The sequence below is a fragment of the Mustela nigripes genome, chromosome 4, assembly GCF_022355385.1.
Source record: "Mustela nigripes isolate SB6536 chromosome 4, MUSNIG.SB6536, whole genome shotgun sequence".
NCBI classification, from domain to species: Eukaryota; Metazoa; Chordata; class Mammalia; order Carnivora; family Mustelidae; genus Mustela; species Mustela nigripes.
The window spans coordinates 121,789,838-121,808,330 of NC_081560.1; the positions used below are offsets into that span (position 1 = coordinate 121,789,838).

Here is an 18,493-nt window from a genome sequence, read left to right on the forward strand (position 1 = left end):
GTCCACCTCAGATTCCTTATCCCGCTCTCTCCCATCCCCTGTGCTCTCCCAGCCTGTGCACGCTTGTGTATCTTCTTTCTCTCTCTCAAATAAATAAAGACATAAAATCTTTAAAAGAAAAAAAAATATCTAGAATTGAATGCTGGCTGATTAAGTTTTGTCATAAATGTATAATAAAGCAGGAATAATTTAGTACAGGTCAGGAAGACCTGACCAACGAAACTGCTTGATTTCTCTAAATAAGGTAAAGCAACAGAGACAACAAAAATTAGATCAACACCCTTCCGCTTCTGAAGAAAGAATGAGTCTACTGATGAGCAAACCCTTTCCACATGCCAACATGATAGCCTTAGGGGACATCCATATATTAAAATAAAGGGATGATCAGGGAACATGAAATCCAGTTTAAGAAGCTTCAGTGCCAGTTAGAGACCAAGACTTATTTAGAGCACTTTCTGCTTGATTAGATGATATTTTTGGATCTAATCCAACTCCAAAGGCTTCTATCAAAAAAAAAAAAAAATAAAATCCAAACAAATCAATCCACACTGAATCCAGAGCAGCCAAGTCAGAGTCTGTGATGGTTTAGATGATGAATCATCTCCTTGATGAACCACACCCACCCTGAGACACAAGGCCATCCCACTGAGTATCCATCTGTGTATCTGGGAAGAATGTGTAGAGTCATTAGTGGCAAGTCTTCCCTTATTGTTCAAAACAGCCAAATAAATGCCATTTTTCTATCTTTAATTTTGTGTGTGTTCATTTCCACCAAACCACAGGGTTAGGCAAGTGTAGACAAGATAAGATGGCCTAAGTTTTCACTTGGTCCTGAGCCATTCCGCCATATTGTTAGTTCACTCAGGTCAGGCTTATCTTAGCCTTCTTCATTTCTTTACTTGTTCAGATATCTTCATAAGTAAAACATTATCATGTCCCTAAAGTATTTTTGTAAACATATTTCTAAATTTCTAAATGTCACACCACAATAGTGTGGAAAAATTATATTTTAAAATATGAACTAAAACCTCTTGGGCCATCAGTGATCGATCCTTCTCCAATCCACTGGAACGTCAGTCTTTGGAAAGAGACACACAAACTGAATTTAGACCCAAGGAAAGAGTCTAATAACTCAAATATCTATTCCCAAAGAGGACTTAATGCTGCATAAAATTTTAACTCTCCGAATATATATATATATATATATATATATATATAATTTCTTAGGCTAGAGAGACACACAATGGAAGAAGTGGGTAAAAAGCCATTGTGGATGCCTGAAAAAGAAGGAAGTCAGACCCTGATAAGACTCTCCAGACAGCTTTCAGGCATCTGAGAATAGAAGGGATGCATGTGTCGCAATAATTTAGGGGAGACAGCAAGTCTCCAGGGAAGAAATATCAGGAGTGCACTGGCAGGCCAGCTAGGTCAAGTGTAAAGAGGAGACAATGGAATAATTTCTGTGTTCCTGTGACTGCAGGAGTATCTATAAAACAATAAAACAAAACAAAAAACTAAAACCCAGGCCTAAAGATCTTATAGTCACTAACATTAGAGTAGTTACTATATGATAAACAATGTCATGCTAATTCTATATTGGCACAGTCTCTAACAATCTTCTGTGTATTCATACCAGTATTTTATTGTCTAAGAAAATCAGTAGTATGTATGAGTTATCAGTTAAACAGTCAAACAAAAACCCCAAAAAAGTGATTATTTCTTATTCCACCATTTCCATATTGCAGTAACCTATAAAAATAAACATAGTAAAAAACAAAACAAAAAATGCAAAAAAAAGAGCATAGTAAAAACATTGTCTATGACCTTATATACCTTATGACTTTGTGTACCATTATGAACTTGCATTCATCTCCTCTCTTTTGAGAGAACCTTTCAAGAATTGGAGACATCCCTAGTACCTAACTTCCTTTCATTCTAAGCAAAAATCCATCTGCAGAAAAGTACTGGTGATGCCTTCCCCATGGGAAGAGGGCTCCTTTGGGAAGGAGCAGAGCAATCTGACAGTTTAGGACACAGCTCAGGTGACCTTTACCTACAGTAATGTTTGAGAACTGATAAATCTCTCCTCATGTCTTCTTTTAAAGGCACACCCTAAAATCACTTAAATCCCAAAAGGTCTAAGATACCATGCTCTCTGAAGCAATCACTTGGCACATATTATCACAATGAATGAGACAGGAAATCTGGCACGGCCAATAAAGACCTCATGGTCACAAACCTTGAACATGGCTGAGCTGAGCTCGACTCTGATTCCACTCAGTCCCAAAGCTTATTTCATTCCAGAATCTCAGCTTACAGACTAATTAGCTCTGAGGCCTTAGAACTCTTGCCTTTTCCATAATCTTTTCTTTTTAAAATTTTTAAATTGAAGGTTTGGATGAAATTATTATCCCTGGTGCTGTGAAATTTGGAATAAACTAGTCTGGAGAAATTGGGACTAGATTAAAATTGTAGAACTGGGGAGCCTGGGTAGCTCATTGGGTTGGGCCTCTGCCTTCGGCTTGGGTCATGGTCTTGGGGTCCTGGGATTGAGCCCCACATTGGGCTCTCTTCTCAGTGGAGGACCTGCTTCCCTCTCTGTCTCTGCTTGCCTCTCTTCTTGCTTGTGGTCTCTCTCTCTCTCTGTGTCAAATAAATTTTAAAAAAATCTTTTAAAAAATTAAAATAAATAAATAAAATTGCAGAGCTATGGGAACATTTGGGCAGCCACAGTAGTTAAATTCTTATTTAGTATTTTGTTCAAATGTATCTATCCTACTTCAACAATTTGGCTACTTCTCAAGTCTAACACATTTCAGACTGTATGTTCTGGGTCCAGTACTACTGTGTTTTTAAGAATAACAGTCCTGGATATTTAATATAGTTCAAACTCAGAAGAGAGTATAGAGTTAGCCACCAGGAGTCATCCATGCTCCTTACCTTTACTATCACAGTGACCGTAGCAATGCCAGGTGGCATCGTTCCATAAATATCAAAGGCCTCCACAAGAAATGTGATGCTTGCTTCCTGCTCTGGAAACGACTCATAGTCCAAACTCCTTAAAAGAGAGAGTTCTCCTGTAAATGGATGTAGTGCAAAAAAGTGCTTTACTTCCGGGCTTCGGATCCGATAAGACACATTTGCTCCAAGGTCAACATCCTTGGCCTGTAAGAAGTAAAGCAGAAGGACGATGGTATCAGTGGTGTTACCAAACCAGAGGAATGCAAGGCTGATGGAGGTCATGGGTCAGCACCCAGGACAGCATGAACTTCACACTGATCACAAGGCATGTTTCAGAGACAAGCATGTTTGTTAAGTAATTTACCAAAGAGAGAAAGAGGGAGAAACAGAGGTAGAGAGACAGACATTCATGACATTTTGCCTTCTTAAAAAAAAACTTATTACTATATTTATTTTCCCTGAGAAATCACTAACTAAAAGAATCATATCACTGTAAAAAAATGATTACTGTCATAAATTATTGTATTATTTCTTGCTAATTGAATAACCTTGAGAAATAATCTTTTAAATATAAATAAAGTTTTATTGCATTGTTTTTCATAAACATGACAGATTATTAATGGAGTATAAGGAAATGAAGGAAATTTAAGTAATAATTTCTCCTTACAAGGATTCTATAATATTTCTAAGGCTCAGTTTACTATACTTCCTTCACTTGATCAACCTTTATGGAGTAGTTATTATGCAGGAGAAGCACAAGATGAATCAAGACACAAATACTGCCCTCCAGGTTAATGTCTCAAGAAAAAAAAAAAAAAGAAGAACACAAATACCACAATAGAAAGAAAACAGGGACATGTCAATTGAGAGGTGTTCAGAATTGGGGGTGACGTGTTCTAGCAGCAGGTCTCCCAGGATGACAAGGACAGACTGGCCAAGGCAGCTCTGGTGGAGGAACTGGAACAGGATCAGGGGGATGGGGGGACATGAGCTGTGTTAGGATGCGCACACAGGAACCCATGCATCTGCTATGTGAACTTCTGCCTTGGCTCCCTACTGTCAGTTACCATCATCACAAGAAGACATTGGGAAAACACAGATTTGATTATGTCATTTTTCCTATCTAAAATCCTTCTTGTTTTCCATTCCATTTTGGGTTAACTTCACTTTCCTGAACATAGAGAGGGGGATCCATACAATTTCCAGCCTGTAGCTCTTCTCTGTCTCCTCTCTAGGATCTCAAGCAGGTTCGTTCCAATGCCTTGAATAATATTTCTTCTTCTTTGCTAGAATAACTCTTACTCTATCCTCCTCAGTTCACACTGTAGAATGCAACTGTCTAAATCTCAATACCAGATATCTAAACTCTCAAGATTAGGTTGAGAGTTCCACCTGTCATCTCTGAGGCCCTTGCTCTAAGAACCTCTATCGCAATTAAGGATTTACTTGTCTGTTTGCCATGCCAGACTGAGAACCCAGTGAAGGCAGGAAATGTGTCTTTCCATGTTAGAATCCCCAAAGTCTAGCAGAGGAGCTGGCATACAATAAACCCTGGAAATACCCATGTTGAACAAATGGATGAATAAATAGATGAACAGAAGAATAAATGGAGAAATATGGACCTTTCCCTGGCTGGCACCTGCCCTTTTTAAATTAATGTTTTTGCCTAAATATTTATTGAGTTAAATCATGAAAAAAATGCAAGTTCGTAAAACCCATGCTAACAGGGTTCAAGTTGTGGAAGGCAAGTCAAGGAAGGACTAGAATCCTTTTTTTTCTTTTTTATAATTCTTTTGTTAGAATCCTTTTTTCCCCAAAAAATTATACTTTATGAACCATCTATGTCAAAATTAAAAGGGGTGGTTGCTTAAAATGCAGATGTCTAAGCCAGCGTAAGCTACCTAACCTACTAAATCAGAATGTCCAGAGTTTCTGGTGATACTGTAGCCAAGGACTGAAAAAATGCTTGGATATGGGGGTACTATTCAAAAGGAGAGTCAGACCTCTGGAAGGAAGCCAGTTTTTCACCAAAAGTGAAAAAAAGAATGGGTTCAGCAATATCCTCTTTCTGTAAAATATAGGGAAAATCTCTACCTGGGTGTATGTGTGTGTGTGTGTATAAGTATAGATATGTGTCCATATGTATCTATAGAGACATACAAACATAGGAATATGCACATACCTGGATAATGTGCATTTACATATATGTAAATATAGAACTACTTATTTGAATATGTACATATGTAGTAATGCATGCATATACTGCATAATGCATATTTACATATACTATCAATACGGAAATATTTACTTGAAAACATGCATACATAGGTATATATGCACACACCTGCCTACATGCATATTTACCTGTATGTAAATATGAAAACATTTTATTTCATATTGTGTGAGCACAAAGATAAGTGTCACAAATACACTTAAAAATTTAACACCAAGTACTCTGGAGGTACAAAATGGGAGATTATTAAATTTTTCTTTATAGAATATTATATTGTCGGTTTTTACAGTAAATATATAGCACTGATTTTATAAATTAAAAAATGTATTTTTAATACATTTAAATCAAATAAGATGATCTTATTTGATTTCTTAGAAGTGCACCTTTTCTCCTCTTACTTGTTGGTATATCCCTGAAGTAAGGTTGTTACATAAAACCAATATGCAACATGGGGAAGATACTTCTATTAAAACTTTACTTATTGTTTATCTGAAATTAGAATTTAACTGGGTGTGTTGTCTTTTTATTTGCTAAGTCTGCAACCTTCTGCAGACAGCAGATCTTCTAATGTGGGATCCAGGACTTGTCTGGATACCCCCACATACCTCTATCTGGAGGAAGGTGGTCCCAGCTGGCAGATTCTCCTCCACAACAACAGTGTATGTTGAATTGGTGAACACGGGGCTGTTATCATCAATATCCAAAACTTTGATGGCCAATGTGAGTGTTGAGTGGCGGGGATGCACAGCTCCGTCTGTGGCCACAACAACAAGCTCGTAGTAGTCTCTGACCTCTCTGTTAAGCTTCACTGCTGTGTAAATGCTCCCATTGGATGTGATGCGAAAGAGGTTATTGAAGTTGCCCAAACTGTAGTGAACTTGGCCATTTATCCCAGCATCAGGGTCTGTTGCCTGAATAGAGATGAAAAACAGAGGCATTCAGCTACTATGTTTTGTCATGCTTTTTGCACATTACATTTTGCTATGGTGCCCTGCTAGAAGGGGACAGTTGAAAAATCATTACATATTTTTTACTGAAATTTTTTCTCTGGGGAAAAAGTAAAAAGATAATGACAATGTAATGAAAATTCTAGAACTTGAGAAGAAATACACTATAGTTGAATTATTCTTCATTCAGAATGACCATGACATACATTGATAATATCATTAACAATATAATATTGCAAAAGAAAACTCACATTATAAAAATACTGGATTTTTCCTGTACTATCATTTCTTTAATGATTTTGAATTCTAAATCAGGAAAACACAGGTAGTTTTTAATTAATGTAACATAATGTGCTAGATGACAACTTAAGATGTTACAGTATTTTTTGTTCAAACACTTTGTTTATTCATTTCCTATATATTTTGTCAAGCACTATATATCTCATTTAATCCTTACCATGTTATTTTTAAAAAGATTTTATTTTTATTTATTTGAGAGAAAGCAAAAGAGAGAGAGAGAGTATACAAGCAAGGGAGGGGCAGAAAGAGAGGGAGACACAGGCTCCCCACAAAGCAGGGAGCTCAATGTGGGACTCAATCCCAGGACCCTGGGATCATGACCTGAGCTGAAAGCAGACACTTAACTGACTGAGCCACCCAGGTGCCCAATCCTCACCATGGTCTTATGAATAAATACAGTTGTTCCCATTTTGTAAATGAGAGAATGGTGTCTTATGGAATTTAAAGCTCCTGCTTAGAATTACAAAAGAAATAAATATACCGTGCCCTAGTTCTTGTACATATAAAACTACTTTATAAATATTTCTGGAATTAATGAATGTTGAATAAATAAATACATGAAACTTAGATTTAAAACTAAATCTGCTCCCAACCCCAAAAGAGAGTCAAGGTACCGAAACCAGGAAGCACTTGAAGAGGGCTCTTCTTTAATATTGGAATACAATCTTCAAATGATAATTGAGAATTATTGTTATTATAATAACATATTAAATAAAATTTTTAAGTTGCATCACAACCACTTTGCATCAAATAAAATGTGTAAATTTCAAGTGAATATTCTTCCAATGGGGTGTTAAGAGAATTAATCTTATCCAAACTCAAGTGTGATATAAATGATGACTGTTACTATTAACTATTTTGCATTTTGTGTTTAATAATGCTACTGGTTTGCAAAGAAACTGGAGTAAGTAGTAGAAGCCACGAACTGTTGTATAATCCTGCCCTAAAACTGATATTAAGTTAAGGAAGGAAGACACTTGACTGCATTATGAGCTATGGATACAATAAAATCATTTAATATCCACAAAGCCTGGGATGCAAAAGGATGGATTTTAATAGCATAAATGCAGGTGTATATCCAAGTTTACAAACTCTGCTGAAATGTGTTGGGGGCATGGCTGAATGCTTATGCCTTGTTTGAGGTAAAGTGGTAAAGTCCAAGATGTGAGTCATGTTTGCAATTCTGCTCCTTCTCTATGTCTTAATGCCAGACATGCCAGTGGGATTTGCCCCTTCGACTCATCTAAACACAAATGCTTGAGGTTTAAAGCCTGAGAAGAGACGGAGAAGGCACTGCAGGAACGCCCAAAGAGGAAGAAACACAGTGAACAAGTTGAAGAGTTTCCATTCTTTACATTGCGCCTAAAACATTCTTTACGTTGCGCCTAAAATTTGCCATACAAATTAATGACAAATCCGTCAAGCTTGTCACTCAGAGGAAAAACCAAACGACAACAATAGCCCCCTCAGGGGAAAAAAAAGAACCCCCCCTCTTTTTTTGGTCTGAATCATTGCATAAGTAAATAGAAAAATGTACTCCAGTAATATAATATAAATAGCTCTTATTTCTTAATGGCGACATTTGTGGAAATTTCAGTGACTTTTTCTGTCTGTGGGAATTTTTACAATCACAAAATCAATCATTTATATAACCGGTAATTTAAATGATTCCTGTTCAAATTATGTTTTCATTCATCCATATAATGGAAGGTTTTATACAATGATTCCGTTTGGCTAATGTGTGTGTGTGTGCATACACATGTGGGGGAGGGGTGTTGTGTAGTATTGTTTTATACACCTCTAGCTGCTTAGCCATCTCCACAAGAATGCCTGGTACATATCTCTGTTAGTTTTCTACACCTGCCATAATGAATGACCACAAATTTAACAGTTTACAAAAGACAAATTTATTATTTTATGGCTCCATAGGTCAGAAGTTCAACAGGCGTCTTACTAGGTTAAAATCAAAGTACAAGGCAGGGCTGTGTTTCTTTCCGGAGGCTGTAAGGGAAGTTCACTTACTGAGTTCCTTGCTTTTTGGAGTTGTTGACAGAATTCAGTTGCTTTGAGTTGTAGGATTGAGATCTCCACCTCCTTTTTGGTTGTCATATGAGGACCATTCTCAGCTTCTAGAGGCCACCCCATAGTCCATGGCCATCTCCTCCATTTTTAAAGTCAGCAATAATGGGTCAAGGTACTCTCACACTTTTGACCCTCTCCTCTTTCTTCTTCCTTATCATCCCTCTGATTTATTCTGTTCCCAACCTTTTCCAGTTCCAAGGGCTTGCATGATTGCATTGTGTCCCACTTGGACAATCCAGAACAATTTCCCCTATTGTGAGCTCCTTAATCTTAATCACATTTATAGAGCTCCTTTTGCCATGTGAGGTAACATATTTGTAGGTAGGGCATATCTGGGGGCCAATATTCTGTCTCATAGAATCAGAAGCTTAATATGTCTGTGATTGAACTCTTCATTACTCCTGCGTCCAAATCTTATTTATTTCCACACTTCCCCTTTCAGTAAATGGTCTTCTACTACCATATGAGGTTATGTAAGATGTAAAGTAGATATTTCTGAGCTCTCCATCTTTTATCTGTTCAATTACTCATTCATCCAATAATTTGAGAAAAGCTTATATAATACCATGCATGAGACTCAGCTCCAGGCTGTGAGATACACAGTATATTAAGTACCAAGGTCCAAGACCTAAAGTCATTTACAGAATAATCCCTGTCTATCCATCATATGTTCCTTCCCCACAACCCTGGGGAAATAATATCTCACTCATAACCATCTTGGTCCGAGACACCACCAACTACAGCTTAGATCACTAAATTACTTGCTAATTCTTTTCTTTCACTTATATCCCTTCAGATATTTTGCTTTATAAAAGCGAAAAGAATGATATCAGTCCTCTGTGTAAACTCCTTCAATGATTTCCATTGCTTTGGGCAATAGTCAAACCTTTAGTACAATCAAGAAGTTGCATAGAAGATGCAGCTTTCACTCTGCTTTCTCTAACCTCCAAACTTCTCCCAGGCCCTCTGCCCATAGGGCTCCTGCTATCACTCACCAGCCCCCTACTCATGCATCTTCCAAGCATCAAGTTAAACATTACTTCCTCAAAGCAGCCTCCTCTGATTCCTGAAATGCAGATTAGATTTTCCTGTTGTACGTAGGCCGAAAGTGCCATATACCTGCCACTTCTGCCACTTTTGATAATTTCTAATTATATATTTACCAATGAGCTTATTTAAGAGCTGGTCTCCTTTTGTACAACAAGGTATGCCATCAGAATATGTTCTGGGGTTGGGACGCCTGGGTGGCTCAGTTGGTTGGACGACTGCCTTCGGCTCAGGTCATGATCCTGGAGTCCTGGGATCGAGTCCCACATTGGGCTCCCAGCTCCATGAGGAGTCTGCTTCTCTCTCTGACCTTCTCCTCGCTCATGCTCTCTCTCACTGTCTCTCTCTCAAATAAATAAATAAAAATCTTAAAAAAAAAAAAAGAATATGTTCTGGGCTTTTCTGTTTTCACTGAAAGCCTCACATAATTCCTGGCACATAGTAAGCATGCAATAAATACTTAAATTCATAAATAAATCATATATATATTAAGATATATAAATGAATGTATTAGTACTGCTATGTAGTAGCTGTTTTAATTCTTAATTCATTATTTCATTTCATTTTATTTATTTTTGTCATTGTGCATCTATTGTTTGGCTTTACTTTGGCTCTTGTTTTATTATCCTCTGTGAATCTGGCTAAGAATCTGAAAATTAAAACTGGAATTATTGGAATTGAACCTAGTACTTTGATCACCTTGGTGAAACTATTGATTCTATGCTGAAAAAATATCATTTTTTAGAAAAACAGAGTGATATTTTATCACAGCCCAAACAAACATATGACAAGTAAATATCTTTGTACTTTTAGCATTTTGTAGAATGACAAGGAGAGATATGTACGTTAAGGTGGCAAATGACTGTTCTCTAAGAAGAGATTGCTATATTGTACAAGTGCTGATTGGTCTCAGTGTTCCCAGCATACTATTTTTTGATGTCATTAACTTTTATATGTCACTTTTTCTCTCTAGGTCTGAGATATCTCAACTATAAAATAAAATATGTGGAGTAGAGAGCAGTTTTCAATCTCTTTTCTTACTGTTATGCATGCCAGAGATGAAATTCACAAACATGGCCCAGATCATCAATTGTAACATGAATAAGATAGACTATAGCTACAGAAGGATTTCTCATCGTTGCAATGACATTTTTTTCTGTTCCACTGAATAAAATATATGCAAACTTAAGTAAATAGACACTACTATAGATTTAACCTAATAATTAATATCAGAACAATGCAAATGTAGTAACTACATTGGTAACCAGTGACTTGCACGAGACTTTTCACATTTGATTGTAACAACCCATGCCAAGAGCTTCTCTAGAGGATTGTGAGGACACTTGCTCTGACAAGAGACTGAGAGATAAGAACAGACCTCCATTTCAGAATGCACCACCTGCATTCCCCAAACTGTGAGCTCCTTAACCTTAATCACATCAACCACATTTTCCCTTGGGAACTTCCCAATGTATATTAGCTCAGAGAAGTGCTTTATTAAGGCCTTCTTTATTTAGGATTGTTGAATAGGAACTTCCTCCCCTATGCTTCATCTTGCTAAGAGGAAGGGCATTTTAGCAAGACAACTGCCCTCTGTTGTTCCCTTTCCCACTTGGGAGTGGTGAATTTGGTAGGAAGAATTGGGTTAATGCCTCTCTAAGATCTGCTTGTAAAGACAGCCTGTGGTTTGCTTGTTAAGTTGTATAAACTCTTCCCTTATGGACACCTACAATTCTAGCCTTGCCCGTGGAAGAAGAGCTGTGTCAGTGAGTTTAGCTGTAGGCTGCGGTATTATCCAACACTCCCTGGCCCTCCCACTAAACTTCTTTCCCTCCAAAATCAGTGTCACCCATCTACACGAGGACAGGAACCTCAGCAACCTAAAGGATGTTCATTATTATCTTCAATGCCCCCCACCAGGGGTTTATAGTACCGTTTCAGAAGGGATTTCATCATAGTTTCCACTACTGTTTGTTTAGCAGAATAGTTCCTAGTATCTTGAGGGACATACAGTTGTTAAATACTGCTACAGTTCACAGAGCAATGCCAAGAATAAGGCCTTCTTTTAATAATCTGTCTGTGATACTTTTCACACAATATTTCCACTTCGTAATCTTTGTTCTCCAGGACATGTTGAAAATGACTATTGTAATGGTGTACACACTCAGCCATGTTTGGATTCATAGACTGGTCTAAAGAGAAATAATAAACGGAAGAGAAAACATAATCAAAAACATATGCTTTCAGCAGGACAGTGAGGGGATTTTTTCAAATGGCTGAAATTGATAAAAAAGGCCATGGGGAAGAGGAAGAGATATTGGGTTTTAGCCATGGCCTTGATAAAGCAACTCTGGGTGCGAGTTTCCTTGTGTTACATTTTATGGAATGTTAGTTAATGTCCCTCAGGATGCCAGTACATTCTTTCAGGGACAAGAGTGAGAGGAGGTAAAGAGAGAAGGGAAAGTCTGGGTTCAAATAAACAAATTTGGGAAACTGAGATTAAATAAAATTTAAAATGTTCTATTACTTCATAATTCCTGAGGTAACATTACTATTTTAGTGAATGAGGTGAAGTTCTCAAGAGGGATACATTATGCACCAGATTTAGAAATCCCCAGTAAAGGCTACCTCCTTTCAACATGTTGCACAAACTATACAAAGAAGCCAAGACCCCTATGCCTTATCTCTTCCCACCCACATTTTTGGCACTCCCTCACTATCTGCTCTCTTCTACAAGCTGTCTACTCAAATCAAATCAATTCTCGACATTTCCCTAGGACTCAACATATACTTCATGACATTATCTTCAAGGCTTGCCACAAAGATTCCCTTTTCACCTCTGACATTCCAATCACCCATCCATTCCTCCAATCATGGCCCCCGTTCTACCCTTTGTAGGGAAAGTTCCAGCATTTGGAGGTCATGTCACAAATCAGAATTCTCTACTTGACAATGCCTCTTTGCATCACAGTTAAAGCCCTTTTTCCACAACCATGAAACCTTTTGGAAAGAACTTGTCTCATTAATTTCTGTGTGTTGCATTTTTCAAAAACACACTATTCTCTATATTATAGTGGGATGATTTGTGGAAAGAGAATATCCAAATACATATTCCACAGGTAGACTGTAAAAAATAAACGTTAGAGGGTTCATCTGTATAATGAACCATTGACATGGTTCAATGTCAGCTAAAGCACAGAATATGTGTAATATATTCAATAATAATAGTAAATGTGCCCCTCAGCTCTCCCTCACCACATGTTTTTACCCAATTCACTACAACTTAATTCCCTGAATGCCTAGCTTCCATGAAAGGCTGTGCATCTGATACACATGAAACAAAAGACTGTAATATTCTGTAAGAAAGTACTCTAAAAATGTTAAGGTAACTGAGACTACCATCTAATAGAGACCGAGGAACTAGAATGCTTGAAAAATGCTATTTCCTTCCTTTCCCATCTCTTAATTAACGGAGGAGCATGAATAAGGTCACATACATTAAGTGACATGGGTTGGCTAAGCAAGGTAGTTCTATTTATTGACTATTACAGATGACTATGTAGATGTTGGACAAGATAACCAAACACAAAACCCCTTATTATCAGCAATACTGTCAGGAAGTTCGCACTGATATTTACTATCTAGCCAAGGAGCTCTGTGTGTGATGCTATAATGAAACCATTTATCTTCCCAGAAATCAATTAAAAGTTAATTAAAATTGTTAAACAAGATGGGATTGGGAGGGAGACAAACCATAAGTGACTCTTAATCTCACAAAACAAACTGAGGGTTGCCGGGGGGAGGGGGTTTGGGAGAAGGGGGTGGGATTATGGACATTGGGGAGGGTATGTGATTTGGTGAGTGCTGTGAAGTGTGTAAACCTGGTGATTCACAGACCTGTACCCCTGGGGATAAAAATATATGTTTATAAAAAATAAAAAATTAAAAAAAAAAAAAAAAAAAAAAAAAAAAAAAAAAGTTAATTAAAATTGTTAATAAGAAAAATCACACATCTCTTCTTCTCTTGTACTACATCAAAGCAATAAACAGTAATAGCTGCAACTTTATAATCATCTGTCTTTATCATCATCTGGTTAACACGTTTTGTAATATATACCTTACCATGAGGCCTGATTTGAGGTTACTTTGTGAATGCCTCTTGTTTGGGAAACTGGCTGATAGTCTGAGGTCAGATAAAGACCTCACTGGACAAAACTTCAAATATCGGCTAGAAAAAGTTGTGGAAAATCTTTAATCATTAAAATCAAAGTTAGGGTTTAGTAACCAAAAACTTCCTGAAGAAAGAAATCAGATGATATATAAGGGAATTTATTGAAATAAAATTTATTGAATATTTGTTAAGCACCATTTTAAAGAAAGAAATTAGATGATATATATGGACATTTACTGAAATAAAATTTATTGAATATTTGTTAAGCACCAGTTTATAGAAAGAAATCAGATGATATATAAGGATGTTTATTGAAATAAATGTACTGAATATTTGTTAAGCACCATTTTATTGCATACCACTTGAAATGGGGGCCAAGAAATATGTATTTCTTAGGCATTATAGTCATCTTTTATTTTCCTCATGATCCCTTTAGAGTGACCTACTACCCATTCTGTCACATCAATAGAAGTAGAAGCCCACCGCTGGGGTACTCACCCAGGGGGTTACTGACTCTATGGAGACCTAAAAGCATGCCTCTTGGCATGGTCAGGAAACACTGGGACAAAACCTCAAAGGACAGTCTGGGATCTATAACCTCTTCTATCAAGAAGTCTCTAGGGAGACTACTTGTTCATATCTTCAGTGATGAATTCTGATTTGAAGTATGTCTCATAATCATGCTCATTTGGATGAATGTTTATATATGAAATTATTTCTGTTTATTCTCACAAAAAATCAAGTGCCTAAGAAGAACTTTAAGGCAGAAAGAAAACACCGCTACTAGAAAGGTGTGAACTCCCAGGTAACACCTAATTAGCCAAGTGTGAAGTCGGGAGGAGATTAGTTCTCCATTCTGCTTGTCCTTTCCAGCAGTGTTAGAGGCTGTGTGCTCTTCTGACCTACAGGTGGGAAACACAGAAGCTGCTGAGCAGGAGGGTCAGAAGGAATAGTGGACCAAGTCACACTGAATGACATTCCTAAGGGAAATACATTTTTAAAAACTGTCTAACAACGTCTGAAATATATAAAATAGTTGTTGTCTTTGTTTCTTTCAAGCTGAGTCATATCAAGGGCTGTGATTTTCAGTGTAAGAAGAGAGAAAAGGGAATGAGTCAGATGCTGGCGAATTTTTCTTCTCTCTACACAGATGCCTTTATTCGTTACTGAGCCATGGAAAAGAGACCAACTGCCTAGCAGGTAGCAAGTGTACATGAGCTCAAATGACCAAAAACATAACCAGAATGAATTTTTTTTTAAATCAAATATTGGAACTCTCAAATACTTAATTCCTAATCTAGAAAACCCATGTGTAAACTTGCTATTTCCTACAGGCTTCAGCTCTAGGGTAGAAGCCAAACCTTTCCCAACCCCACTCTGTGGCCTTAGGTGAGTCAGTTACTCTCAGCTTCCATCCTTCATCTGTGAAATGATGATGATGACGATGACTATTTATCTCACTGCCTCTCATGAGAATGGAACATACTTACAGCATGCTTGGGACATGTTAATAATCAATTAAAAAATAATATGTTCATTGTTTCATGTTTTTCAATGTCTACTTAGAAAACCATATTTTTTTTTAAAAAACTCCATTCTGTCCTAAACTTTTTTTTTCAAGACTTGTTTATTTGAGAGAGAGAGAGAGCATGAGTGGGAGGAGCAGAGGGAGAGGGAGAGAATCTCAAGCAGACTCCGCACAGTGTGGAACCACATGGGGAGGGAGGCTCTTTGTCATGACCCTGAAAACATACCTGAGCTGAAATCGAGCAGGATGCTTAACTCACTGCACCACCCTGGTATGCCTGTCCTAAGGTTCTTAAAGAATATTTTGGGGGAAGACAAATCAGCCTATTTTTATTTGGCTTCTTTATACATTTCATTTTCCTTGGGATCACATTCAACTTGGTATAGTGAGTCTATTAGGTTCTATTAATATTGCTGTTCTCAACATTTTTTCTGAGAATGTGCTTGTAGTAATTAATCCATATGTGACATATCAAGCCTGTCCGCACAGCATTTTTTAGAGCAATAAATACAAATATAGGAAAAACTTAACATGACCAGATAATAAATCACAGAAAGGAGAGAGCATTTTGTTATGACAAATAGCAACGGTGAACATATATAGGGGCTTTCGTGCATTAATTAAGGTAGTATTGTCACATGATAGAGACATTTCTATGAAAAAGTATATGTGATGATCTTATGGACATGGCCACACTGAGAAATGTCGGCTAGGTTTGGCCTGAGAAAGATCAGTTGCATTTCTGAAAAATCAAAAATACATTCCACGGGAAAATAGAAGAGAAAAGATGATAACTTCCAGTTGCATTTTAAAGTAATTTCACCGTGGACTGGGAAACAAATGCATATGTCAATGGGTGAGTGATCACAGCCTGATTGTAAGCTGTGAGGCTTTAAAATCGTTACAGTGAGAGCTGAAAGGGGTAGGAGAGTTATTTCACACTAAACATTTTCTTACTTGTCATTACTGCAGGCCATCCTTCCAAATCTGAAAAGATAAATTCCACCCGGAGAAATCAGTAAATACTATTTCCCCCACGTAAAAGATTTGACAGCTGCCCATATTTTCTTCTAAACCCATGTCTTTTTTAGTGTTTTTAAATTCCTCCCACTCTACCACGTTGGAAACCTCAATTAAACTGTCTTGAAGGGTTCTGGGATGCCTTCCCTGCCCCCCATGTCAGGACAGATGCCCTTTCACTGAGACTCCCAGCCCTTCTGTTCTTACTTAGCTCTAACGACATGACGTAGGTACCCGTTTCTCTCCTACATTGCACTTGACCCAGCTCACAAGAGATGATTGCTCATAGCTGACTTTCTAATGCTTATTCTTCCTAAGTGGTCAGTGAATATTTGCTGAATAAATGTTGAATGGAGGACTTTCTTTTCTAAGGCAATATGTGCCTTCCTTAAAGTTTTGTTGAATCTACCAAGAGCCAAAGCAATTTCTACCAGTTACAGGATAAGTCATATTTCCTGGGAATACTCAAGAGCCTTGTTCTAAACTCTCTGGACTTACCTCCGGCAACTCATCCTTTGATACCAACTCTATGTTTTAGTCAAGATAGTTTATTTATTGTATTAGTCAGCTCTCACGCAATTCTGACACTCAGTGGCCTGCCACCCTTGATGCTGATTTCTCAAGCCATCAGCTCTCCTCTGATTGTCTCCACTCTGGGAATGGGGTGGAAGGAGCAGCCTTTATAGGAACATGCCACTCCCATGACCAAGGGAAGAAAATTAAAAAGAGAGACGAGATATACCAACTACACCCTCTCTTCATTGGTCAAGACAAGCCTTGTATGACCAAGGCTGATGCCATGCTGGGGACACACATGCTCTCACCGTGTGGGACAGCACAAACTGGGAAACAACAAAATGCTTGTTCGACCACCCTCATTGTTCTTGAAACACACCAGGATTCCCCACCTTCTCTGAGAATTTGCTATTTCTAAATCCTATCTAATTCTTCAAAACCTGCTTCTAGATCCAGCCTTCTGACTCTTTTTGCACTAAGCTCAAACCAACCAACTAACTTTCTTTCTTTCTTTTCTTTCTTTCCTCCTTCCTTCCTTCCTCCCTCCCTCTGTGCTAATTGTGGAGCCAGACTGGGGACCCACCCATGACCCCACAAAGACCATGACCTGAGCCAAAACCAAGAGTCGGCTGCTTAACCAACTGGGCCACCCAGGTGTCCCTAAAACAAAACACTTTCTGTTGTTATTGATGTCTGTTGTGAGGTCGAATACCAAGAATCCCAAGTCATTGCTCACCCACACATTCCATAATGGGAGGAACCATTAGGGAAAAATTCTGGGAAGGGAAGGTGTGACTAGTGGGAAGCTGGGCCATGGACGGAAATGAGGGAGAGAAGCAAAAAACAAAAGACAGACATGAAGTAAATGGAAATAAATGATTTTTCTAGAGTTGGGTGATATTTAATGCAAATGAACTGTGTCAAATTAAGCCAGCCCGTTTAAGTAGTTACAACCTAGCCTACAGCTCTCTTAATAACAGAATGTAAATTAACTCCAGGTGATTAAAAAGTATGCATTAGGGAAAAGGATGTAACCCTATACTAAAAATTTTAAATATTCATCTGTCACAAAATGGTAAACACTCAGAGATAAGGACTTGAACGCTTCAGGAAAAGAGTTTTCATCAGGTTCATTTTCATACAACAAATACACACAATAATGTTTCATGTTCATTAATGTCTTTATATAGTTCCACAGCAAGGTGCAGGGGCCAAAGGCAGGTCGCCCCAAGATGGGCCACTTGGGTATATTGATTATTTTAAAGAGCAGCTACTTGAAAAATAGCTGGCCAGGACACTCAGACCCTCCCCTGTCCCCATGAAAGCAGGGAACAAACCTCCCATATGAAAAATACGCATTGTGCTAAGAAAAAGAGACATCCTTGTCACCAGCAAGAGGGACTTTAGAGCCAAAGAGCTATAAAAACAAACCTTGCTACAGTTTTCATAGCTCTACGCCCTCAGCCTACATTCTGCTTGGGATTCCCTACTAATTAAAGCTCCCAAACCCCCATTTTCTTTATCCTACCTGCTCTTCATGAATGTAGTCTCTTTTTCTGAAAAGCATAAAAACTACCCACCTTGCTCATTTCTTTAGGTCTTAGTTTCATTATTGGGTCTCACATCACATGTAATAAAACTTTGCTTTTGTTCTCCTGTTATTATGTCTCCTAGAAATTTAATTCTTG

At 37.8% G+C, this 18,493-nt stretch overlaps 1 protein-coding gene across 1 annotated transcript in view; it reads right to left on the bottom strand.

The window, feature by feature from the left end:
- The window catches only part of PCDH15 (protocadherin related 15), a 784,172-nt gene that overhangs the window by 289,999 nt on the left and 475,680 nt on the right, over positions 1-18,493 (bottom strand). The window contains exons 19-20 of the mRNA XM_059397646.1: positions 5,800-6,105; positions 2,941-3,165 (exon numbers count right to left, since the gene is read on the bottom strand). Of these exons, the coding sequence (XP_059253629.1) occupies positions 2,941-3,165; positions 5,800-6,105 (531 nt within the window). The remainder of the gene's footprint in view (positions 1-2,940; positions 3,166-5,799; positions 6,106-18,493) is intronic.